This window comes from Pongo abelii, chromosome 6 (genome assembly GCF_028885655.2).
Source record: "Pongo abelii isolate AG06213 chromosome 6, NHGRI_mPonAbe1-v2.0_pri, whole genome shotgun sequence".
Lineage (NCBI taxonomy): Eukaryota > Metazoa > Chordata > Mammalia > Primates > Hominidae > Pongo > Pongo abelii.
This window is the reverse complement of record NC_071991.2, coordinates 96,052,156-96,079,052: the sequence shown is the minus strand read 5'-3', so window position 1 is coordinate 96,079,052 and position 26,897 is coordinate 96,052,156. Positions and strand designations below refer to the sequence as shown.

The 26,897-nt window shown below is 35.2% G+C and overlaps 1 protein-coding gene across 1 annotated transcript in view; it reads right to left on the bottom strand.

Annotated features, from left to right (window-relative positions):
- Nucleotides 1-236: 236 nt before the first annotated feature.
- GNAT3 (G protein subunit alpha transducin 3) overlaps nucleotides 237-26,897 on the bottom strand; it is a 51,489-nt gene continuing 24,828 nt past the window's right edge. The window contains exons 4-8 of the mRNA XM_002818298.2: nucleotides 18,644-18,801; nucleotides 14,051-14,179; nucleotides 4,095-4,224; nucleotides 3,752-3,905; nucleotides 237-467 (exon numbers count right to left, since the gene is read on the bottom strand). Of these exons, the coding sequence (XP_002818344.1) occupies nucleotides 277-467; nucleotides 3,752-3,905; nucleotides 4,095-4,224; nucleotides 14,051-14,179; nucleotides 18,644-18,801 (762 nt within the window). The 3' untranslated portion in view covers nucleotides 237-276. The remainder of the gene's footprint in view (nucleotides 468-3,751; nucleotides 3,906-4,094; nucleotides 4,225-14,050; nucleotides 14,180-18,643; nucleotides 18,802-26,897) is intronic.

The following is a 26,897-nucleotide window of genomic DNA, read 5'->3' as shown; positions in this document are numbered from 1 at the left end:
TCATTGATATGTACTGTTACAGTTACCAAAATATATCAGTTTTTAGATATAAGGACATCAAAGGCACTCCCATTCCCCATGTTCCAAAGAAATTTAAACTTATCCAGATATAGATGATAATACATAAATATTTTTGTGGGAAAACTTTTTGCTTTACAATGCTAGTTATATGTCTAGATAAGTTAATGTCTATTCAAACTAAACACATCACACAGCACCTTTTCTTTTATATTTTGAAAAGCATGCATGAGCAAGAGTGGAAGAGAAAATGGTTGATTAGAAAAGCCCACAGTCTTTTAGATTCTCTTTGATTATTATATCTGTAACTGCATCAAACACAAACTTGACATTTTGGGTATCAGTAGCACAAGTCATGTGGGAATAAATTTCCTTATCTTCTTTTTTTAAATTCAGGTCTAGAAACTGGTTCTTGATGTAGTTTCCTGCATCTTCAAATGTATTTGGCCCTTGTTAAACAAAATATTTGAAGAAGTAAAGATTAATCGTATGTTACAAAGAATAGGCTATAAATAATATCAGCAAGTTTTAGGATTTTACTCTGATATAGTAAGTATTGCAAAATCATAAAGGCAAGGGTCAATTATCAGGGTGCTGGGAACTATGCTCACCCCTTTGGGAGCTCCTGGTGGCTAAAAGGTAAACTTTCCATCAAAAAGCTCACAATACAGTAGAAATCCCAAAATATTTATAAAACAAAGTGAGTGATACAAACTTACATATATATCAAACACTGTGTGTGTGTTTGTGGGTATGGGTATGGGTGTTTTTATACAAATTAAAAGAAAAAAATATGGAAAAGGTAGATGACTAGGGCGCAGAAGGAGATGGTATTTGAGCTGGACTTTGAGAGGTAGCTACAACAGAGAAAAGTAAGTGAAAACAAAAAAGTGAAAGTGAGAATTCTACCACTAGACTTGAGGGTAGGGTCGGGAAACAGACTGAGCTTTGAAGAATCTACTTCGATAGAAATGAAAGATTTTTTGTAGAGGAATTGTAGGAAATCAAGTAGAATAGATGTTATGGGCTAGATTATAGACTATGTTACTAACAAAACAAAGAAGTTAGGATGCGATATAAAAGGCTATAGAGAGGTACTCTTGACTGATGTGTTATATAGCAGTAATACAATGAAGGATCTGCTTGAGAACCTTCAGTCCAATAGCAGGACGTACAATGAATCAGTTGAGAAAAGGTAGAAATAAAACAAGTAGGCCAAAAAATACAGGACTACTAAAAATGATCTGTTGATGGGCTTTATAACACAATATGCTTTATGAGGACTTGACACAGGATACAGCAGTAGCATAAAGACTTTCTAAAGAAATAAGTCTTTGTTTCCTACTTTATTGTAACTGGAAACAAAATTCCATGAGGGACAAGCTTTAAAGCTTAAAATCCAAAACACTGGCAATACCAAATTCTGGTAAGCGCATGGAGTTATAGGAGTTAATTGCTTGTGGAAATGCAAAATAGTGCAGTCACTTTGAAAGGCAATTTGGCAGTTTCTTACAAAGCTAAAGATAGTCTTACCATACAATCCAGCAATCACACTTCTAGGCATTTACCTAGAAACTTATGTCTACACAGAAGCCTGCACATGGATGTTTATAGCATCTTTTTCCATAATTGCCAAAAATTGAGAGGAACCAAGATGTCCTTCTGTAGCTGAAAGGATAAACTGTGGTTCTTTTAAGGAACAGAATATTAATTTAGAAATAAAAAAATTAGCTATCAATCCATAAAAAGACATGGAGAAAACTTGAATGCATATTGCTAAATGAAAGAAGACAGTAAGAAAATGCTACATGTTATATGATTCCAGTTATATTACATTCTGGAAAAGGCAAAAGGATAGAAACAATAAAAAGATCAGTGGTTGCCAGGAGTGTGAGGAGGGAGGAGGCATGAATGGGGGAACACAGGGGATTTTTAAGGCAGTGAAGCTGTTCTGTATAATACTGTAATGCTGGATACATGACCTGCATGTGGCAAAACACATAGAACTGTGCGATGTAAAGAGTGAACCCTAATTAAATGATGGACTTGGCAGGGCGTGGTGGCTCACACCTGTAATCCTAACACTTTGGGAGGGTGGGTGGATCATCTGAGGTCAGGAGTTCAAGACCAGCCTGGCCAACATGGTGAAATCCCGTCTCTACTAAAAATACAGAAATTAGCCGGGCGTGGTGGCATGAACCTGTAATCCCAGCTACTCAGGAGGCCGAGGCAGAAGAATAGCTTGAGCACAGGAGGCAGATGCAGCAGGGAGCTGAGATCGCGCCACTGCACTCCAGCCTGGGCGACAGAGTGAGACTCCATCTCAAGAAAAAAAAAAAAAAAGATGGACTTTAGTTAATAATGTAAAATGTGTTAATATAAATTCATCAATACAATTCATCAATTGTAACAAATGTACCACACCAAAGCACTTCTCTAATAATAGAAAAACTGTAGGAGGGGACGGGAAAGAAAGTACATGGGAACTCTTTGTACTTTCTGTTGAAACATTTCATTTCTCAGTACACTAGAGACTGCTCTAAGAAATAAGTCCTGTTATGTATATAATATAAAACCTTTAATTATGAGTTTATATTTAATTAGTAATATTCAATATATTTGAATATTATTTGTAATATGCAAAATATATTATTATATTTAATCACATGATAAATGTATGACTATATTATAAATATTTATAATTACAGAAAAAATATATAAGCCCTAATTGTAGGTTGACCAGTGTAAGTATTTGTTTTGATAAAATGCCATGCTCCTAGCAACATCTGGGCAACCTTACACACCTAAGTGGTAAAACTGGATTTGTATTTTTGTTTAAATCATAAATATGGCTGGGCGCAATGGCTCACACCTGTAATACTAGCACTTTGGGAGGCCAAGGTGGACAGATCACTTGAGGTCAAGAGTTCAAGACCAGCCTTGGCAAACATGGTGAAATCCCATCGCTATTGAAAATACGAAAATTAACTGGGCGTGGTGCTGTGCACCAGTGGTCCCAGCTACTCCAGAGGCTGAAGCAGGAGAATCGTTTGAACCACGAGGCAAAGGCTACAGCCTGAGTGACAGAGCGAGACTCCATCTCAAAAAAGTAAAATAAATTTTTTTCTTATGTAATTTTATTACCAATGGAATATCAAACTATTTACAAAAAAAAAAAAAAAAATTCTTTCTGAAGGAGAAACAGCCCTTCTGTGGGATTTCACATTTACAATTGCTGACTAACAGGATTAGCACTAAAATTCCAGGATCCACGAAAACCAGAAAATGAAGATGTCATTATTCATTCTCAGATTCATTCATGCTACTTCTCTAGAAACAACTCAGACATTGAAGAGCCTCTGAGATCTACTATAGCATTACAAGGTTTCAGTAGGAAATACATTAAAAATGCCAATTTTGAATAAGATTTGCATTCCTGTTATAATTTTGAAGACAATTCAGTTTCCAATGTCATTTGATAAAGTCTATAGAGTAGCAACCCTGGTCCATCTAACCCCCTCCAATTCATTTTATTAGGGTTTTGCTTTAATGTAGACAATGTAGAGAGGGTTCTTCTTTATTTGTAAGATTTTTTTTCCAGTTTGGATCATAAAGATGACTCAAAAATGATCATAAGCCTCATCCTCATAAGTATTAAATGCCAAGATCCAGATAGGAAATATATGTTTATAGAAAAATGTATTTCTATGGAACTAAAAGAAAAGAATCTTACCGGTGTATTCTGGAAAGCAGATACTAAGATGCACCTTGGTTACCTTTTCTTGAAAGATATCTTTTTTGTTGAGGAACAGGACAATGGAGGTCGTTGAAAAATACTTGTGATTACAGATACTGTTGAACAGGTGAAGGCTTTCATGCATTCTATTCTATTAGGTATCAGAAATGAGAATGGGTAGGATTATTATTTGCAAAATGTGAACGTTGAGCATCATGAACAAGGATCTGGAACTAACATAAATCTTTGGCAAACCTTCATGAGTTGGGCAATGTGGTAGTACTACTGAAAAGCACAAAGATTACTTTGAACCCTGGCTTTGTTTTTCTTTTAGACTTACCACTTCTTCGTCTTCCACGAGGACCATGTCATAGGCACTAAGTGCAGCACAAAATATAATGCATGTAACTCCTTCAAAGCAGTGAATCCACTTCTTTCTCTCAGATCTCTGTCCACCTACATCAAACATCCTTTAAGAAAACATCAAATGAATAATAAATCTTACAAATATCCTCCAAAATGTGCATTGAGGTTAACATTTAGAGGTATAAATGGGTGATCCCATATCTTCAAAAGGTATTCTTCTGACTTTTATTGATTATAAAACAAAATTTATTTGGTCAAATGGATGCTCAAGGACTACAGAGAAAAAACAGTCTTTTAAAATTGTCTCTGTGCAAACTAGAGTAAAATAATTTACACACTGACTTTGAGAAACTGGGAAATTTAAAAGAGTTTAGAGTTTTAGTATTATACTTCATATTTCACATATGAACCAAGTAAAGATATATAGAACTCATATTCCCCAAATAATGTACTAATGCAAAATCACTCCATTAAGTAGTAGACTAAAAGAGAAGATGCTCACAATATTGAAAATAATGGTTAAGAGTTCAATAGTTAATAGTGTGGAAATTTAAATTTGGTGTTTATAAAGAATATTATATGTGCTACTAATTACCAAATAGCAGTTTCAGGCTTGCAAAATAAATGGAGGAAGGGGACCAAAGTTTGACTTTACAGTTATATTATGTGAAAATTAACCAATACATTTGATTTAAAAAAATTAACATTCTTACAGAAACAAGGATGATAAATATGCATTCAGACATTTAAATTGTTCATCAACTGTTTTGTTAGTCCATAAAAACAACCTTAGTGTTTTTCAGACTTCGTAAACTGGAGTTTTATTTATTTCTTTGTTGAAATTACTTTTAAAGTATAAATTACCTTTAAACTATCAAATGTGTTGGAAATAGAAATAGTTGAGATCATGACTTTCATGTTCCACATCACCAGTTGTAATGGATTAATCTTAATTTAACACACCTAATAAGAGTTTACTATTTGTCGGGCATATAAGCACCTTATAGCAATTAACTCATTTAAACCTCTTCAGGAACTTACAAGGTAGGTACGTTTAGCATTCCTATTTTTTCAGAGGGGCCCTTAAGCAAATTGCCTAAGAATTATTATTTCAACTGATATTTGTTGAGGCTGCTATGTACCTGGCACCATGATAGGTTCAGTAGTTTCTGTGGCTATGATAGCTATGCTGTGAAAGTTAACTTGCTAAGTCTATTTACTTAGAACAGAGGTGCACAACTAGTACTAGCACCTGCAGTTGGCTCTCAAACCCTCACTAGTGGACAGAAATTATCTTCCCTGTGGAGTCTATCCTTCTCCCAGGCCAGGCAGTAGTTCTATGTTGTAAAACAGGTCACTGGGCAAAAAATTTAAACTCCCTTCTTCTGGGAGTTTTCATTCTTTTCTTTTAACGAAGATAATCACCTAATGCGTTTCAGATGTAGTATATATATGCTCCATTTGGTCATATATGAATATATTGTGGATCACTTTTTGGCAAAGAAATGTGATACTGTGACTGAACAATGATGATTAACTTATGGATTTGGGGGACCTGAGGGTAGAGTATACATTACTAGGTTTAAACTCCTGGTGGGCTTTTCAAACTGAAACCACCCTTTTTAACCCCACCCACGGGGTTTTTAACTCATAAGGATTTCCATAGTCCTAATCTCTTTCACTCTAATCCCCACCTCAGAGGGGGAAAAAAAAAAAAAAAAAAACCCTTTCCATTGCTTAATGACAAACCAGTCATGGAGCCAGGACAAAGAGTAATGGAATGTTTGTGCTAAGGGAGCCCAATGTGCCATTTCCACAGCAGTGATGGCAGGGCTGTAGGAATTGAATTTTAGGATGCCTCAGGTAAGTTTTCTCCACTAAGCAGAACTTGCATTAGTCTTGCCAACCTTTGTTTGTAGTCTCCTTTTCCCTGCTTTTATGCCCTATTATGCCATTTTCTTTCATTCTGATTAATATTTGTATTCTTTTAGTCACATTTTCAATTAGATTATATATTGTTAGATTCTATTCACATCTTAAAAGTCTGAGAAACTCCTCTCTTTAAGGTGACTTTGTAATTGCTCAGATTTCCTGCATAATGACCAAATATTTTACCTCAGAGAAAAATCATCTTATTTCTCTCACGCTAATAGTTTCGTTTTTTGGTGTGTGTGGGGTTAATGATAAAAATAATAGTAGGAATTAAGATATGGGAACTCTAATTTGTGGGTCCTATAGGGGACATAAACTCCCCAGGAGGAGGAAAAAAAGGGAACCTCATATACTTCCTACGTATTTTATTTTCTACAACATAATGTTCTCAAATGGCTTTTCCCCAAATCTGAAACATTTGAAGCATCTCTGAGATGAAAATCAGAGTAACAGCAAACTCATTGGCTATGTCTTAATTTTCTCTGATGAGTCATCTTCTTTGCAGCCTACGAATGATGTGTTAACAGGTGTAAGAGGTAGCTATTCTCCTCTTCTGATAAATATGTACAACTGTGATAAGTAACAATTGCAGGAATAATACCTTACAGTTGAATAAAAGTCATATTGGAATTGTGTGCTCTCCCTGAAAAATAAATTCTAATCCATGGCCTTATGTTCCTCATAACAGTTCTTTGAAGGGAAAATACTATTTACCCATTAATTTACCAAAGTAAAGAAACTGGCCTTCGAGAGGCTAAGGTGGTTTGTTCCTAAACTCGCAATTAGTAAAGGATAGAACTCATGTACTGTGACCTTTAGCCCCGTGCTCTTTCAGCATATCATGCAGCTTCTAATAAACATGTTTTAAGTGGCTTAGCTTTCTCCCAAGGAAGAGAGGACAAAGATTGCTCAGTCTTAGCATTTTGTTCATATAGATAAAATGGATTCTGAAAGTCTATCTTAGGTTGAATGCTTATAATCGTCTCATTTTATGACTCATTTGATAAACAATATTTTTGTGTGTGCAGATTGATGTAGGAGACATAGGTCCAGGGAGCATTGAACATTTCTCTAATGCCATCTGCTATTATTGAACTGAAATGCTCATTAGCAAATCAGACCAATAGCCAGAGTTTTGTTTTTGTATTGATTCTCTTGGACACTATGTTAGCTCTAAGACTAGTTACATTTTGTTTTGCTAATATTGTAGTCATTTATTTTTCATACTTTTCAGTTTTAGCTTTTCCCCAAATTTTAATTTAGTCCTTATTTTATGGAATTGTAAAGTATTACTACCTATGAAAACAATTTGGAGATCCCCAAACTGAAGTAATTGCTTATATTTTTGGCTGAAGGAATATTCTCCCTTATGCATAAAAATCAAAACAAAACAAAAAGCTTTATTGTGACCATTCTGTGAGAGACAAAATTAAAATCAGAGAAAACATGTATATTTGCTGCCTGGAGTTTTGGATTGGTCAGATATAATAGATTATTAATGAGGGAAATGGACATGCTTGAATACTCTTAACTCCCTGAATAAAATACTAAATCTTAACTTCCATGATGTTACATGGAACTTACAGTACTCATTTGGGATTTTGTGTGGGGTTTTTTGGTCTTATTTATTTAAATTTTTTTTTAAGGAGGGATAATATGTATTTTGTTATTAAGTCTGACATTTGATGGAATTTTTAAAGTTAAAAAATTTAAATAACTAATATGTATGATGTAGCTAAAAATTGACAGGCCAGGCTTTTAAGTGACAGTTGAACACTGATTATTTGTTAAATTGCCCAAGGCATTAATACAGGGCAAACCATCAGAGTTTTATGGCTTTATATTAAACAGTTGACTCAACTGTTTTACAGTTCTAGTAAGCAGTTTTACAGTTTTACTGTTCTAGTTTTACAGTTCTAGTAAGCAGTCGGCAAAGCTTTGAGCTTTATGGTTTATGTTAAACAGTTGGCTAAATATTGGATCACATGAGATTATTCATATTTCACATCAGAATAGATTATCATAATATAATCTACCGCTTATAATTCTTGTAAAATTATTATATAATCTAGGGTAGCTAAAAAAATCAACAATGCTACTGCAGCTAATTTATTTGTTAGATGTCTTTGCTTATCCTATAAGCATGTACTTATCTTTGAAAAATCACTTTCTGACATTCTCTACTATGTATATGATTACATTAAAATAAAACCCAGTCTGAGTAGGAATTTATTTTAAGGTATTCTATTGAATGGGATTTATTCAAGATGTTAGTCTCTATCACAGTTGTTATAATTTCTCATCATGGTTACATATGAGACCAGGTGGATCTGTGTCTTCACTACACACCCATAGCAAATGATCTAACCAATCTTTCCCTTGTTTCTGGTCTTGGAAACAGAGAAGGGTAGATACTGGCAGACAGGAAGGATGTGCACAGATGTCTTACTAAGTCTCTTAAATCCTCACAATTAAAAAACAGAATCAAAAGGATGTATAACTGTAAGGGAGCCAAGGTCTCCAAATCATCAGAATCATTAATACCGTTATATACTTTCTGCTAAATGTGTGTGTGTGCATTTGAAACTTCAAATGCCCACTAGATAATTCTCCAATTATTTAATAATGTAATTCATAAAGCCATTACAATAAATTCTGTCACTAGAATCAATTAAGTGTCATATTTTATAACTTATTATTTTGATAATACTAATCATAAACATGCCTGAAACAAATATATAGTATATATGAGTTATTGCTCTATGAGATCTTATAAAGACCAGCAAAGCCAAATTGAAAGGTAGCTGCTGGATGGACAGCCAGATTCACTCCTATCTGAGATGATGCATATGCCACACAAATGACCACGATATACACAATTCAACGTCATATCTCAGGAAAACTGTAGTTTATTTTATATCATAGATCTGCTCAAACATTCTTATAAACAGTTATGGTAATTTATGAAATCTAAAGCTCTGTGTTGTAATAATTGTTAACCTTTTTTCCTTAGCTCCCATATAGTTTGAAGTCCTTTCAATTCTGTTTTTCCATCATGGAAAAATCAGGGAGAAAGTTTCTTCTCTATAATTGTTTGCTAAATCCCTGTAAATACATGTCTAAGTTATTTGTTCTGAGGAATTATTCTGTAACAATAGGAGGGCTCACATTTGCTCTGCATTTTCCACTTACATAGTACATTAATGTCTATAAAGGTAATTTATTTTATCAGTTTGACAGTTGCAGTTCTGGTTTGATAAGAACTCTGCAGTAATTTCCATTGAATTAGATGATACACAATTATGATACAGTACATTGGCAGAGATAATTTTTCATTTTGGTGTTCCTATGTAAAATTTTAGAGTTATCTAATTTAATATGTAAATTGAGTCTTTGGTTTTAAATAGTCATAAGACGTCTTATGCTATGTGAATACAAATCAATGCTAATGTAATATATTTTAACACCTGGGCACTTGCTGAAATAAAGTTGGAAGGTACATTATTTTTATACTTCCTATTTTGAAATACTACAGAATTGTACACTCCAAAACCCTGTGCACTTTTGGACTATCCTATTTAGCACTTGAAAGAAAAGCTATTTAATGGTGAGAATTTATTAAAGGATTAATATATCTTAATTGCTCTAACAACTTAAAACTGTACTTAAATAATTTTAAATAGCTCCTCAAGAAAAAAAATTTTTAAATATTTTGTAGCAAAATTTAAATATTTCCAAATTTTATTGTTTAAATAAAGATTTGTTTTTAGAAAAATTCCTTGCATTGGAGTAAGGAGGTACTGTATCTTCCATCCTCTTCCTCACTGAAAATGGCTTTAATAACATTGTCTTGAGTCAGAGGAAAAGCAAAGACTCTTAAGAAAACAAGCTTGAAACCTGTTTTAGTATATAGTGAAGAGGTGGTAGTTGCACAGTAAAGAGAATCTTCTTTTTTTTTTCTTTTTTTGAGACAGAGTCTTGCTCTGTCACCCAGGCTAGAGTGCAGTGGTGGCGCGATCTTGGCTTACTGCAACCTCCGCCTTTTGAGTTCAAGCGATTCCCCAGCCTCAGCCTCCTGCATAGCTGGGATTACTGGGGCGTGCCACCATGCCCGGCTAATTTTTGTATTTTTAGTAGAGACGGGGTTTCACCATGTTGGCCAGGCTGGTCTGAACTCCTGATCTCAAGTAATCCACCCGCCTCGGCCTCTCAAAGTGCTGGGATTACAGGTGTGAGCCACCGCACCCAGCCAAGAGAATATTGTGTCAAAATAATTTCTAGCTGGGCTTCACAATCCAATTCACAAACACCTTACATTTTAGCATTGATACTGTAATAGAGAATTAGCAAAACCCTCCTCATTGCTTCATAAGGATCAATAATATGCAAAAGCAAAATAGCTCACCTTCCCATATGATTTAAGATAGTGCTTCACAAAATCACAAAACTACAAAAAGACAGAGGAAAATGACTATGTACCAAAGGGCGTCTGGAGGTCTAAACTGAAGAGTCCTAGTGTAAGAATAAAATGTATTTTAAAATTAATATTTTATTTTAAACATTAATGCAAATGTTATATTCTACTCTATGATGGTTAATACTGAGTGTCAACTTGACTGGATTGAAGAATACATAGTATTGATCCTGGGTGTGTCTGTGAGGGTGTTGCCAAAGGAGATGAACATTTGAGTCAGTGGGCTAGGAAAGGCAGACCCACCCTTAATCTGGGTGGGCACAAGCTAATCGGCTGCCAGCACAGCTAGAATATAAGCAAGCAGAAAAATGTGAAAAGGGAGGCTGGCCTAGCCTCCCAGCCTACATCTTTCTATCTCCGGGAGGGCGGCTGATGTGGTGGCAGTACCAGCTGAGGGGCGCTGACGCAGAAGAAAGATGTAGGCTGGGAGGTTAGGCCAGTCTGTCTTTTTGCATTTTTCTGCTTGCCTATATTCTAGCTGTGCTGGCAGCCAATTAGATTGTGCCCACCCAGATTAAGGGTGGGTCTGCCTTTCCCAGCCCACTGACTCAAATGTTAATCTCCTTTGGTAACACCCTCAGAGACACATCCAGGATCAGTACTTTGTATCCTTCAATCCAATTAAGTTGACACTCAGTATTAACCATCACATACTCATAATTAAGTTTCAAAATTTTATGATTGTTTAGATTACTTGGTTCAGAGTGAAATAGATGTCTCAGAAAATGACCATGATTTTCTGAGGATTTATGTGTTTATTGGCAGTTGTCTTGTACCCTGGTTTTAGAAGCACTGACTTATAAAGGACCACATGACCCTCCAACTTAAAGATGGTTCCCCAAAAGGCTGTCATTTTATCTTCCCTCCCGCCTTCTCTCTGAAAGAGATTATAAATGACCAACAACACTGAAAAAAAACACTCTACAGAAAAATGGTTTTCACCCCAATTTATCTAACAACTCATTAGTGCCATACAATGTAAGGAGTGTGGTCTTTGAAGACAGAAAGATATGCATTTTAATTCCATCTCTAGCACTTCTGTGAAAGACCTTGGGGGAAATCTTTTATCTCAGTTTAGCCTCCAGTTTTTGAGGCTATCCAGTTAGCCTCAGGATAACCAAGATTGTTTATCCTGAGTATGGATAGCAATACTCAGCTCATGATGCTACTGTGCAAGTATAAAGATTGTGTATGTAGAGTGTTTGGCATAGTGCATTTACTCATTCAGCAAAAACTACCTGCATTCTTACTCCGTGCTAGCCACTATGATAAGCACTGGAAGTAGAGCTATAAATAGACATGGCCCCTAGCCTCCAGGAGCTCAGGGGCATGTGAGATAGAAACAGAAACAAAAAGAGAAAACTAATAAAGAAGCAAGGCAATCTCATATATTGATAATTTTTTTTAAAAGGAAAGCAGTGTGATGTATCAATATTGCAGTGGCTATGGCTCACCCTGGCTTAGCTAGTGAGAGCTGTTTATTTGCATTTCTCCTCAACTCTGCATTTAGTGACATCACCTTGGTTGACTGAAATTGTCCATGGTGGGGTTATTTGCACCAGAAAAATCAAAAGCTACAATCAGCCAGCCCTCCATTGCCTTACTGCCCCAGAAACCCTGCTGTTAAACATTTATCAGCATGCTGCAGGGTATATAGTGACAGGGATAAGCATGGATGGTACATAGATAAGATGGTTATGCCTCCATGAGGATATGCATTTGATTTTGGAACTTAATGATAAGAAGGAGATGTTTCTTGCAGATTCAGGGGCAGAGCACTTTAGGCAAAGAGACTAGCAAGTGCAAAGGCTTGAAATGTTAAAGAACAGATATATAAACAAGATAATTTCTGAGAGTGATCATTTTTGAGACAATACCAAATTGGTTGGTATTGTAGGGAGTGACTTGGGTCGTGAGCTTTTAGGTATTCAACAGGTAACGTTACTTGTCCAAACCCGTTTATGGTCCAGACAATCTAGGACACAGAGAGTTCTACTGGCTTATGAAAGGTAAGCTACATCAAGTTATAACTCTCTACTAGGACTTTACTTCATTTGATCTTTACAACAAACTCATTAGGCAAGCAAGTAAAGAAAAGGTTAACTGTGTTTCTTAACTCCTACTGCTAATTATTAGATAACCCGGAATTGGAACTTTGGGCTGGGCAGCCTCAAAGGCCCACACTCAGTTCTAGTCTGTTTCAGTGAGACATCTGGAGAAAAGAAAGGAGAGTAAGACAGAAAAGGGATAGTGTCAAAAATGCTTTCACTGGTGTGGGAGGGGCAGAGGGGGAGAAACAACTGGACTCAGGGCCTCAAAGGAAAACCCAGAAACTGGATCAAAGGTGAGGAGTCTGAAGAGAGTAGCTGCCAAAAAGAACTATACAATAGTGAAGCCAAGACTGACGACAAAGTTTTCCTACATTTGCCAAGAGAGGATGTTGATCCCAATCGGTGCAGTCCCTTTACCCTGGTTTAATCTTTGGCTTATCTTTCAGAAAATTAACTATTTGTGGGCCTAAAATTTAGATATGAATTTTGAAGAGTTTTTTCCGTATTAGTTGAAAATATACTATCTACATAATAGGTATTCTACTTAGATATTTTATATAACACATACTTTAAAATATTTGAAGCTTTTATCTTACTAAAATAAATTTATGATGTTGATTAATTACCATTTTCTTACTTTTTCCTCACAAATGGATATGAATAAATCATGCCACTCTATCTCCAGTTTTTTACTCTTTAAGATTATTCTCATTATTTGATACATGAGTAATCTTATTAGTTATATTTTTATTGATTTTTGTCATTACTAAACAATGCAGCTAGAACCTGCTATTAATGTTTAATATTCCATATTGTCCACAATCCATACAAAAAGGTATTTAAATATTAAGGGATATTTTCTAACATTCTAGTATGGGTTTCCATTTCTTGGTATAGTAAATGAGTGATTTTGCAGTAGAATTTCTAGGAAGCTCTCGATAATATAACAACAATGAAAATAATGATTCATTTTCATACTCAAAACATAGTTATAAAATATGCCCTGTTATTGCAGTAAATAGTATCATATTCAAATAATTCTCATCTTGGTAATTTGCATTTTTTAAAATTAAGGAAACAGATGTTATAGGAATATTTCAAGCAAATAGGAAAATAGAAAGACAAAGGAAATAGGATTCCTGGCACCCATTTCTTGTATATTATTTAAATACATTTTCTTTTTTTTCCCCAAAGTACAGTGCCAGTTTTAAGCATGAGGAAAGTAAAATCTAGTCCCCACCTGCTAAACCAGAAGCATTTTAGCCTGGAAGGAGGGATGAGGCTCAGGATGAGAGGTTGGGGTGAGAGGCTATAGGAGGACAGTAAAGGACAGTGGTACTGAAGGTAAACTAGAGCTAGTGAGTACATCCAAGGATTATTGAACCTGAACATGGGCTAGAGCTTTTCTCCATGAGGAAATATTAAGCCTGATGCATACTTCTGTCCACAGTTAGAAAAGATATTTGATCATACCTGAAGTGCAAGTCTTTAAAGGAGAATTGAGTTTCAATGATTCCAGTCGTTTTCACTCGAGAATGGAGAACATCTTGTTCATTTGGCACATACCCAGATGCTGTTATTCTATCTAAATCATTAAGGTAGCTAACAAAGACAAAATTATATATGTGTATATATAATACATAAATACATATATATGTATATATAATACATACATATATGTATATATACACACATACATACATATATATGTGTGTGTGTATATATATATTTTTTTAACTTTGCGTTTGAAGAAACCAGGATTCAGTACAAATGAATTTTTAGTGTAGGATCTATTAAAAATGATAAATTCTAGACAGTTGCTTTCCAAACTCTGCTCATCAGAATTAAAAGTTTGGTAGCTAGAATGTTGCAGAACTCAGAGTGCTGAATGTGGCACACAGCTGACCCCTAGCGTCCTCTTCTAAAGGCACCTAAATCAACACTGCCTTAATCTGTATTTTATGTGGTTTATGTGATAAATTTGCTTGTATATGGATAGGAGTATGAAAGAAAATTTCCGTTTATAGTGCCTGGATCATTACAAAACTAAAAGCTGCCTTATAGTGGTAGTGGCTAGATTATCCTCGAAATTCTGGAGTTTGAATTTAGGCATTTTCGGTTTTATGAGAGTGATTGGTTCAAATGTACTAATTTGAAGGTTGGTTGTTATTTTTGCATGAATTTGCCTCATCAAGACTCAGCCATTTCCATTAAATGCCATTGCAATATCTAGTTAGCTCAATAAAAGAAGTACCATTTGTCTCTCTTCCTGGTGTATGCTGGAAGTGACTCATGAATTTGCAAACCCACCCTGATCTGGCTCTCCTGGGGACAGAAAGGTGAACGTACCCACTGTCCCCACTCCCACCTCCTCTTCCATCAATGCATCACTGTGTCTTTACCCCTTCCAGGAAGCTATATTAAAAATTCCTAGTATTATCAGGCTGAATATGGTGTTTTTTTCCCCTCACAGGATCTAGGTGTGGTGATGAACAGGAATAAGTCTAATTAAACTGTGTATGCTATAACAGTCTGCTAAATTAGAGGAAAAGAAACCTGCTCTCAGCTTCCTGCTGTCAGCTTCCTAACTCTTGAAACGAGATAATGTCTTTATACTAAAAAAAAAAAAAAAAAAAAAGTGTTTTATTGCTTCAAAAATAATTTGAAAATCACTGGTCTAGACTTTTGATACTAAGCTTTTAGTGGCTTAGCAATATCACTATTTCTGTAAAAATTTCAGATACAAATAGTAAGAGCATGGTAATGCTTTTATGACAAATTTCACCATTACACTGAACCACATTTATAGAAAGATAAGATTCAAGCGCTTCTATCGAGACAGAATTTGTGAGGTAGAATCCAGCTGAATGTTAGGCAGTGTTAAAAATTGTTTGTTCAGTGATTAAGCTGAAAAGCTGTTATGCCTTAGCACCTAGCACAAAGATTGAAAAAACAAAATTATTTTATTATTTAAAAAAATTCATTATTAATATAGGTAATTTATTCTTGGAGGATCTTTTTCCTTTTAAGCTGAAACAAATTAACGGTGGACAAGTGTCCCAAAGGGATTTCGGCCAAGAGTAAAAATCACACCTCAGAAACACATAACATATATAATATGAAAATTTATCACCATTGTTTTATTCTAAAAAAGCTTAAGTTTTCTTTTGAAAAAAGAGTGAAACATCAAGATGTAAATGTATTGGAGAAAGTACTGGCAGAATTTGCTAGTGTATTTATTTTCTATTTTGGCAAGAAAATCCCTTTGTGAATTTTCTATTAACTAAGCCTGCATGCGTGGTAGGTGTATTGTTGGTCAGTTAGTTCATTCGGAAGTAAAAAGAAAACAAAACAACCCAAAAGTATACCTACCAAAATAAAGATTAAATTCATTTCATGATAGCTAAATGAAAACCTTGGTGAGGACACATTTATTTGAATGTATGAATGATTTCAAGCAAAGCAGAAGCATTAGCAGACTGACAAATTTGCATTTAAAATGCTTGTTTAAATAAACAAATACGGAATGTGGGAGTTCAAGCCTATAATCTAAAGCTTAGACCAAATAGAGGCCCTTAACATATATGAATCTAATCATTTAAAAGTACTAAATTCTTTTCCAATTATTTAAACTAGTATTTTTCCTGGTGAAGTCTATGGTAATTCTTAAAGCACGTGGAATTTTAAAGGCACACTAGATGGCTGCAATTAGCAAACCATGCCGTCAACTAAAATGTTTCCTCTGATTATCCCTGCCATACCCCTCTTCTTTCAATTTGCTAGAACTGATGAGGTTATGTTGCCAACTATGGCATTCCTTTCCCTTATTCTGCTTATATTCGCTTTTTTGTTAGCCTTCACTTGAAGGATCTCTAGATTTGAGAAAACAAGAAGTATCTTACTTTTACCAAAAAAGTGTTAGAGACCTTGCTCTATATAACGTATATGAAATAGACCCACATTGTAGTACCAATCTCATTTTATATCTAGTTTTCCAATGTAATTCAGTGTTTGAAAAAAAAAAATCTGCTCTTAATTTCTGGAAGAAAGCAATGACCATTCAACTACCTTTCTCAGCAAGCTTTCCTTTTAAGGACACCTAAGAGCAGAAAAAAAAAAAAACCACTTTATTATTATTATTACTTTTTGTTTATGTATGAAATTTCTCTGAGACACAGGGAAAATGAGCTTTCCTGTTGTTGTTCTATTGCACCTGCAGTAATCTGGGTAGTTGAAAGCTATTACAATATGGACAACATTTACAAAATATATGCAAATTGATATTGTTTAATTGTTTTTAACTTGATGAACAGATTTAAAATTTTACTATGAATCTATAATGGAGTAGATAGTCTCACCGTAAAACATACTTTAAGTATTTAAATAAAGGAAAAAGCTAAAATTAAATACTAGAAAATACAATAAAATGCCATTTATTTTCCCATTTTAACTATGTGGTTTGTACAAGACTAAATATATTAATAAGAGCCCACTTGACTCTATCTTTCTCTCTGGCTCTCTACCCAGAGCTTTACTAAGCAAGATTTTATGGAAATATTCCACAATTCAGCATCTTACTCATTGTGACTACCCTTACCAATGAATAGTATAGAAAAGCAATGTTTTACTCCACTGCAGAGATCCCTTGTACTATTAAAATGTGATAGGTGCTGAGACACTTATGAAAAGTTATTCAAGTTGATATAATCACAAAATGAGACTCATTCTCTCCATCAGAGAGCTAGGAAAAGCTCTTTCCTCCAAAAGCAATGTGCCCTTTGAAATCGGGGTCTAAAATAAAGATGAATGAATAATTACAGAAAATTTTTTCTCTAGAGTTTATATAGCTTATTTTCTCTCCGTAGTCATTCTGTCCATCAGTGATTAAAAATCTGAAGTGTCATGCAAGCTTCACTGTTCTGTCCTTAACTGATCTTTTTAATTTGTTTCACTTTTACGTTACTGTTTTGCTTTTGTTTAATTAAATGATGTTAGCAGCTTCTGTTGGCGGGGGGGAGTTCATCAAAAGAACTATATTTACACTTTTTCACACATATGAATGAACGGAAATAGAAAATGAGTAATTAGATTGTATTTACATATGCACACATCTTGCAGGCGTATAGTGGGGGGCTATGTTAGGAACCACTTGCTAAAAGAATTTTTTTGGGGGTTAATTTGGTGACAGGGTCTTGTTCTTTTGCCCCAGCTGGAGTGCAGTGGTACAGTCTCTGCTTACTGCAGCCTTGACCTCCTGTGCTCAAGCAATCCTCCTGTCACATGCCACCACACCTGGCTAATTTCGTATTTTTTTTGGTAGCAACTTGGCTTTGCCATGTAGCCCAGGCTGGTCTCAAATTCCTTACCTCAAGCTGTCTGCCTGCCATGGCCTCCCAAAGTGCTGGGATTACAGGCGTGAGCCACTGTGCCCAGCACAAAAAGAAAATTTTAAATCACTTTGATAATGAAATTATAAATAGTGTCACAAGCCCCTAATTTCCTTATGGTTAATTAATGCTAAATGGATGATACAAGCAGTGAAATTTATAGAATTTTTTGAGACTCCAAAAGAATCTCCTAGTATACAAGTATTTTGGAAATCATTTCATTAATTTCTTCTAGAATTTTGTATCATGGTCATCAACCCAATGAGCCAAGGCATGTATCATTAATGAAATTAATCTAGGAGATGATTTCACTAATATGAATAGAGATGAAATGAATAGCCCAAAACCTCAGTGTGCATGTCACCAGTCTGTGTTAGTGTGAAAGGCTATGCATAATGGTTAACTCTTTTTAATCAAGAGAAGATATTTGCAACATAGAATCTTCTCAGGCAGTTTCAAACTTAAGTTATTTAAAATGTTCCCCTGGTTATATTTTCTTAAATCTCATTATGTCACCTTGTTCATTTTCATTTCTCTTCAATTGCTTTTTATTTTACTCTAACAAAATGTAACACCATTTATTTTCCTCATTTGAATTTACAAATGCAAAGTATGCAGGATTATAATTCTTAATTTTAAATGTTTTACCTCAAATTCCCCTTAAAATGAATTCACTTACTAAGCTGCTGAGTCATTGAGCTGATATTCAGATGCCCTTTCAAAGCAGGCCTGAATTCCCGGATCTCTCCACAGCCGTTTTATTACCTCAGCCAGTTGAGGCGTCATGCCACCATCTTCCAGGGTATTTGCCATTGCATAAAGTTGTCGTTGGTCCTCCTAGAACAATATTTTGGTGAGAATAAGAATGTATTATTTGGAATCACATATTCTATTTTCTAAAAGAGTATTTTACTGGGATAATTTTAATCTTATTCCTTCAGCTAATAATTCCACCAAACATCTTTTTAAACCGTATTGAGGTAAATAGAACTCAAGTTTTTCATGGCTGGATGATGTCCAGAAGAGTTCTCCTTTGCAAAAACTATAAAATATTATGTGAAGAAATTAGCATATTTTGAAATATGTCACTGACTTCTGAATGTGATATCAAGAAGGATAATAATACTTTGCTGTATTCATACTAAGTTTGCAAAAGGTCTACATATTATACCAAAGTAAAAGAAAAATTAACCTGACTTAATCTGGTATTTTCTTCTTTTTTTAATCATTGCCATGAATTTTTCTAGAAAAAAAAAGCCAAGTAAAAATTAGACTAGACCGGGCATGGTGGCTAACGCCTATAATCCCAGCACTTTGGGAGGCCGAGGTGGGTAGATCACTTGAGTCCAGGAGTTTGAGACCAGCCTGGGCAACATGGCAAAATTTTCCTCTACAAAAAAAGTAGTCAGGGATATAGTGCACGTCTGTAGTCCCAGCTACTTGGGAGGCTGAGGTGGGAGAATTGCTTGAGCTTGGGAGGCAGAGGTTGCAGTGGGCAGAGATTGCACCACTACATTCCAGCCTAGGTGACAGAGCCAGACCCTGTCTCAAAAAAAAAAAAAAAAATTAGAGTAAAAATGGAAATAAATTCATTATTCTAAAATTGTATTTTTTCAACAAATTAATATATAATATTTTTTGTCATCGGGTTACCTCCTCGTAATCATATAAAGAATGGTAAACATTTGGATCCACATAATATTTTTGAACATCTCTGTAGATATTGTTGATTGCATATGCCTTTGGAACAAATCAGTAGGACAGAGGTGAGAGTTTTTTATGCAAAGCAAGGAATTATTGTCTTAGTCCTGTCGGGATAACATTTGGAGGTTACCAGCGAAGAAGGAAATAGAAGTTTATTGAGTAAATACTATAGTCTGCAATTTATTTAAACAAATAATCAAAATAGCTTTATGACAAATCATTTTTTTAAAGATTAAGAGGTTGAGTTTCAGAATAACTAAATTGACTGTGGTAATAGCCCAGGCAAATGGAGAAGTCTGAACGCAACCTTGTTGTCAGCCTCCAAAACTGATATCTTTTTTAGCTCATAATCCTCCTAGTGCATATTATTACAATTTACAAAACTGCACGTACAATATCTCACATAATCCTCACAACCATGAGATAGACACTATATTTTCTCCATTTTACATGTGAGGAATCTAAAACTCAGAGTTTTAGAAACCAGTAAACCAGTAAATACAATAAGCATCAGAATAAGAGTCAAACACAAGCACATTTTGTGCCATGTCAGGCTGTTACTGTTACAGGAAAGGGGTCCCAATCCAGATCCCAAGAGAGGGTTCTTGGATCTCACACAAGAAAGAATTCAGGACGGGTCCATAGGGCAAAGTGAAAGCAAGTTTATTCAGAAAGTAAAGGAATAAAAGAATGGCTACTCCATATGCAGAGCAGCCCCGAGGGCTGCTGGTTGTTCATTTTTGTAGTTTCTTGATGATATGCTAAACAAGGGGTGGATTATTCATGCCTCCCCTTGTTAGAGCATATAGGGTAACTTCCTGACATTGCCATGGCATTCGTAAACTGTCATGGTGCTGGTGGGAGATAGCGGTGAGGACAAGCAGAGGTCACTCTCATGGCCATCTTGGTTTGGGTGGGTTCAGGCCAGCTTCTTACTGCAGCCTGTTTATCAGCAAGGTCGTTATGACTTGCATCTTGTGCCAACCTCCTTATCTCACCCTGTAACTTAGAATGCCTTAACTGTCTGGGAATGAAGCCTAGTGGGTCTCAGTCTCATTTTCCTCAGCTCCTATTTAAGATGAAGTTGCTCTGGTTCAAATGCCTCTGACACTACCAATGAAGTATGTTCAATAGGAACTTGCTGCTTTTCTGATACAATTCAGCTTATTATTATTTTGAAGTGACTACAGTTTTTTCCTACCATTTTATCAAAAATCTGCTCTTTGTATAAAAAATAAGGATATGTCACTTATTGTTAAAGAGACACTGGTAAGGGTAAGAAAAGAAAACAACTTATTCTTTCTTCACAATCAGCTATTATTGTTAAAAGTTAACTCATTAGATGATCATTGGTCCACATATTCAATGTGTAAACCAAAACCAAAATTCTAAGTCCTCCAAGCAACAGAATTCTAAGCCCCGCAACCAACAGAAATCGCTCTTGGCCAACAGAATTCCAAAATAAACCTGAAAAACTAGGTCAGGTTGTGATAGGAAGGGTGGGGTCAGACATGCCTCATTAGGCCCTCCTCCCTTTGGAATTCAGGCATAACTCACCCGCATTAACATTAAAACAGAGATCTTAGGACTGATAAAACAGACTCTTTATAGCAATAAGATTCCAAATTCCAACCTGACTCCAGTATAGAGCAGGCCCTGAAATAAATTATTTTACCCCCAAATATATTTTTTTGGCATATATAAAAGAATAAAAGAAAATAACAATAAAATAAAAGCTGTCTTTTGTGGGGGAAATTTACATTGTGTAGAGAATCCCCTTCCCTTTTCAAGGCCTTTTCTGATCCTGGTGAGATTAGCTGAGAGTCTAGCACTTTTTAAAGGTCTACACAGGAAATATTTGACGTCTATTGCCTTTAAGGGTGTCACCTATGAGGCTTCATCTACATAATAAGAACCTTGGTCTCCACAGCCTCTTAACCTAGAGACTCCTTTCTATTCATTCCAGGGCTTTAGACAATAACTTAATTCTTTCAACCAATCAGAAAATAACTTAATTCTTTTCAACCAATCAGCAAATGTTTGAATCCACCTATGACTGGAAGATCCTGCTTCAAGTTGTCCTGCCTTTCTGGGCGTTGCATGTATTGACTGATATCTGCCTGTAACTTTAATCCCCATAGAATGTATAAAATCAGGCTATAACTTAACTACCTTGGGCATATGTTCTCAGGACCTCCTGAGGCTGTGCCATGGGTCATGACCCTCACATTTGGCTCAAAATAAATCTCTTCAAGTGTTTTACGGAGTTTGGCTTTTTTGTCAACAAATGGCCAAATCAAGTCTCAACCTGATTTTCCTGCATCAACATAGGATAGATTTTTAAAACCCCATTTCTCTGTTAAATGGATATGAAAGAGAACTGCAAGTTCAGCGAAATATGCTCTGGTCACTTTCACTAGCATCATGCTATTGGCTCCTTCCACTATTAAAGTGCTATTTAGGACGAATGATGCGATAAAACAACCACTACACAGTTTTATCCCTAAGGAGAAAAAATTATACATCTTGTCAGCGTATCTTTACAAACCAAACAGATAAACTGTTTCATTTCTTTCTTTTTTTCTTTCTTACTTTTCTTTCTTTTTTTCTTTTTTTTTTTTTTTTTGAGATGGAGTCTTGCTGTGTCACCCAGGCTGGAGTGCAGTCACACAACCTAGGCTCACTTCAACCTCCACCTCCCACTTTCAAGCGATTCTCTTGCCTCAGCCTCCCAAGTAGCTGAGACTACAGGTGCACACCACCACACCCAGCTAATTTTTTTTTTTTTTTTTTTAGTAGGGTCAAGGTTTCACCATGTTAGCCAGGATGGTCTCAATCTCTTGACCTCATGATCTGCCCACCTCGGCCTCCCAAAGTGCTAGGATTACAGGTGTGAGCCACCATACCTGGCCTTCCTTTTTTAAAAAAATATTCTATTTTTAATTTCAATATACTTTATTTGTAGAGATATCATGAATATAGTTCTAGTTTAAACACTTAAATATTACAAAGTCTCCCTTGACAACCTCAATCCCACTACCTCCCACAAAGGCAAGTTATCCTATCAGGTTGGTTTTTGTGTCTCCAGACCTTTTACTTTTTAAATTTTTGCATGCATAGGTGGAGCCTATGGTAACGATTTTCAATCCAGGCTGCACATTACAAGCATATGGTGTACCCTTAAAGGTACTGATAGCGGAACTGCAACCCAAACAAAATGAATCAGAATCTCTGCATGTCAGGCCCTGCAAAGGTAGTTTTTAAAAGCTTCAAGGTAACGCAACTGTTCTGACTGCATTAAGAATTTCTGGCAATATACAGTTGTTATTTTTTTAACCATAAATAACGCTTTATTGAACATAGTGTATTTCCATTCTTGATGTTCTTCTGTGCTTATTGAAAAGCTGGTATAATTTAAAGAATTACAATTCTTTAAATATAAGATTCTTTAAAGCTTTTAAAGGATTGAGTCTACCCATCAAATGTGAATTTTTAAAATATATAACACCAAAATGTATAGGTATTATGAAAACTTAGCTTCTTCATAATGGCCAAACTGATTGAACACTTAACTCCTATTTTATTGTTATATTTTAAAAACTCTAGTAATTTCTCACCAAACTCAAAACTCAACATAAAACCCAAATCCCTTATCCCTTACTGTGACTCACAAGATTCTACATATTTTGACCCCCTCGTTCCCTCCTTTCTCCCTTTCTCTCCCTGCCCCCAAGACTCAAGAAGCACTGAATAATTTGTTGCTCCTTGAACTCACCAAGCCCTCATTTCAGCGCATTTCAATGGTTGTTGCCTCCATGTCCTTCTGTGGTTCACTTCCTTTTTCACCCAAGTCTCTTCCCAATACCACCTCCTCAATGAAGCCTTCTCTAATCATCCTTTCTGCCACATTTTTCAAATAACACCCTGTGGATTTGAGTGGCATCCCAAAGAAGTTTTATTTCCCTATGAGGTATTTGGAAAAGCTTGGGAATTACAGTGGGCCTGGAATGGTTCATTCTCTCTCTCTCTCTCTCTTTAAAGAATATTCATTTTATTTATTCATTCATTTTTATTTTACTTTAAGTTCTGGGATACATGTGCAGAACATGAAGGTTTGTTACATAGGTATACATGTGCTATGGTGGTTTGCTGCACCTATCAACTCATCTTCATTCTCTTAAGATTGTGTAACTTTGGGACTACATTGTATAGAAAATAAAATATGTGTTTTCCCTACAGATTACTCAGAACTTCATCATTAATATTAGGGATCCCAGGTGGTCTTAGAACTTTGTGGAACTTATTCTGAACCCTAGAGCCATATTTCCAAAGATCATGAAAAAAACATCAAAAGAAAGGAAGACTATATAGTTTACCTAGTAATTGTGAGAAATGCTGAGTTAAAAATGCCATGTTTTGTTGCTACTCGGTTTTCAGAATCTTTGAGTAGTAATATTGGATGAAAATTTCCAAGTTATTGGACGAATATATACCAAACAAATCTAATCACAGACCTTCAATTGTAGAACATCTTGAGGAATCAGTGCTTTTTGGTTCATATTGTAGAGTTTACTTTGTAGGGTTCTATGTCCAAGATGATTACAACAGCACTCAAATTATGTAGTAAAAGTTTTACAATTTTCAGCATTCTTTTATGTCAGTTGAGTGGATTCTATATGCTCCAAAATAGGATATAATAATATTCAAAATGATAAGTGGATATTTACTAAATATCTTCATTATTTCTCCTTTCCTATTTCTTTGGGATATGAAGGTTTGTTACATAGGTAACAAAAAGGGTTTGTTAACCCTCTTTTCAAGTTCCATGCTTAGGAAATTATAAGCCTATCAAATACTAAACCACAACCAATAAGAACAAGCCCGATTTAGCTGCTTCCCCTCTAACTACATATCCCATCTCTGTCCTACTCCTTGGCTATAGGTCCTGAAATATTGTCCTTAACTGTTCCAATAGCCTATTCTCATTTCTCCACATACTCCACAGGAATAGGAGTCCACCATTCTTCTGAAACCTCTCTCACTATATTCCCAATGGCTCCATATTTCTAAATCCAATAGATACTATTTAATAGTCTCCTTTCTTGACCTCTCAAGACCTTTCAATGTGGATAATTCCCTTTGGAACAGTTCTCTTGAATTCTGTGATTTCACGTACTTCTGATTTCCTTTTACTCTTCTATCCTCTCCCTTGAAGTGTTCTTTTCCTAATAAATAAGCAGAAAATATTGTGTTTATTTTTTAACACTCTTACCTAGACTCTGTTATCCCTAATACCCTTCCCTTCTTAATCTAAGTGCTTCACCTATTCCATCCTACTTTCTTAGTATGAATTATATGCCATAGTATAATGGCATGCCAATAACACCTAGATTTAGATCTCTAGACAAAGTGTCCATTTTGGGTTTCAAATGCACATTTGTAATTGCTTACATATGTAGATATCAAATAGAACTTACAAACTCATTTCCAAAACCAAACTAATTAGTTCTTTTCCACCCTCATTTAATGTTAGTGTTCCCCTTCTTAGTAATTCCTTCTTTAAGCAAGGATTGAGCTCCATATTTAGCTGCACAGCCTTTTTGAAATAGCGTATTTGTAGTTATTTGTTAAACATCAAGCTCTCTTCTCCTGATGACAAATATTATTTCCATCTCAGTTACTGCTGAGCCCTCACTACATCCCCGGTATCCAACTAAATGTCTACCACATAAATAATAGTTTAATAAAAAATATTTTTTTCAAATGATGTTGGATATGTAGATTTCAGTACCTGAATTTTAATGATCCTATATTCAAAATAAATATTGAAAAATAATGCCTAATACTTATTGAAAATGTACATTCTATAATACTCTGTATATAGTGGATTTCTTATGTTTTTGCTTCCTTCTTTAATAGTCATTGTAACTCAAGGAGGAAAGCCATAACATTCTGTGGAAGCGGACACTGAAATTTAGAGAGGTTAACTTGTCCAAACTTATAGACCCAGTGACTAATAAAGCTCACATAAATTTTCTATCAGAACTTTCTCTCTTTGGCAATCTGTGTGATGATGTGCAAATGGTTATATAAAAGTATATGCACTTGTATAAATAAATAATTGAGAGCTAACCAGAACTCTGAAAGTCACATGTAGGTAGTGTTTAGCAATCAATCTGTTAAACAAACAATTTTAAACAGGTCAAGAGTATATTAATCTCAAAATCAAGTACTAGAATGTAGCTGAAACTGCTAGAGTTTATAGAAGTTGAAATCAAAATATGAACTATGTTGTGCCTGACAACTGTGATGTTCTGATAGTTGAGAATATAGGTACTCTTGAGAAGTTATGACAATGGCTAAGTGCTGCTTAAGTTGATCTGTTTATGCCATTCAATGTACAGTTTGAATAAACTGTACTTTTATTTTTTAATTAGCATGATGGCAGCAATGTGTAGAGTTTATTATTTTCACTTCCCCTATATGTCAAATCATTAAGACTTTTATTAATAAATCTCACATCTCACTTTTTTTTTTTTTCAAGACAGGGTCTTGCTCTGTTGCCCAGGCTGGAGTGCAGTGGCACCATCACAGCTGCTGCAACCTCGACCTCCCAAGCTCAAGTGAACCTCCTACCTCAGCCTCCCAAGTAGCTGGGACTACAGGTACATGCCACCATGCCTGGCTAATTTTTTTTTTCTTTTTCTTTTTCTTTTCCTTTTTTTTGTTTTATAGAGACAGGGTCTTGTTATATTGTTCAGACTGGTCTGGAACTCCCAGGCTCAAGCGATCCTCTTGCCTCAGCCTCCCAAGGTGTTGAGATTATAGGCATGAGACACCACATCTGGTCAAATATCAGGTATTTAGTGATCAGAGCATCACTGTTTCACAAACTCTGGGTTGTATGAAAGAAACAGTCTATTTAAATAAGTAGCAATAGGCAAGATTGTGATTTCCAACTTCTCTGACACAAATGCATGGAATACCGTATTGCATCTACAAATTTAAACATCATTAAATCATTCTCAAAGGAATTCAGAGGGTACGTCTATTTTTGTAACTATTATTGCCTAAGAGAAAAAAATAAATATTTCTAATAATTAAATCCTTTAATAGCAAAAAGCACTATAATGGAATGAAGGAGAAGTGGATTTTGCCATAAACTCGAGCTACTTAATGTAAACCAACTAATCTTTGAGCCTTGTTTTTTTAAATTAAGGTGGGTATAC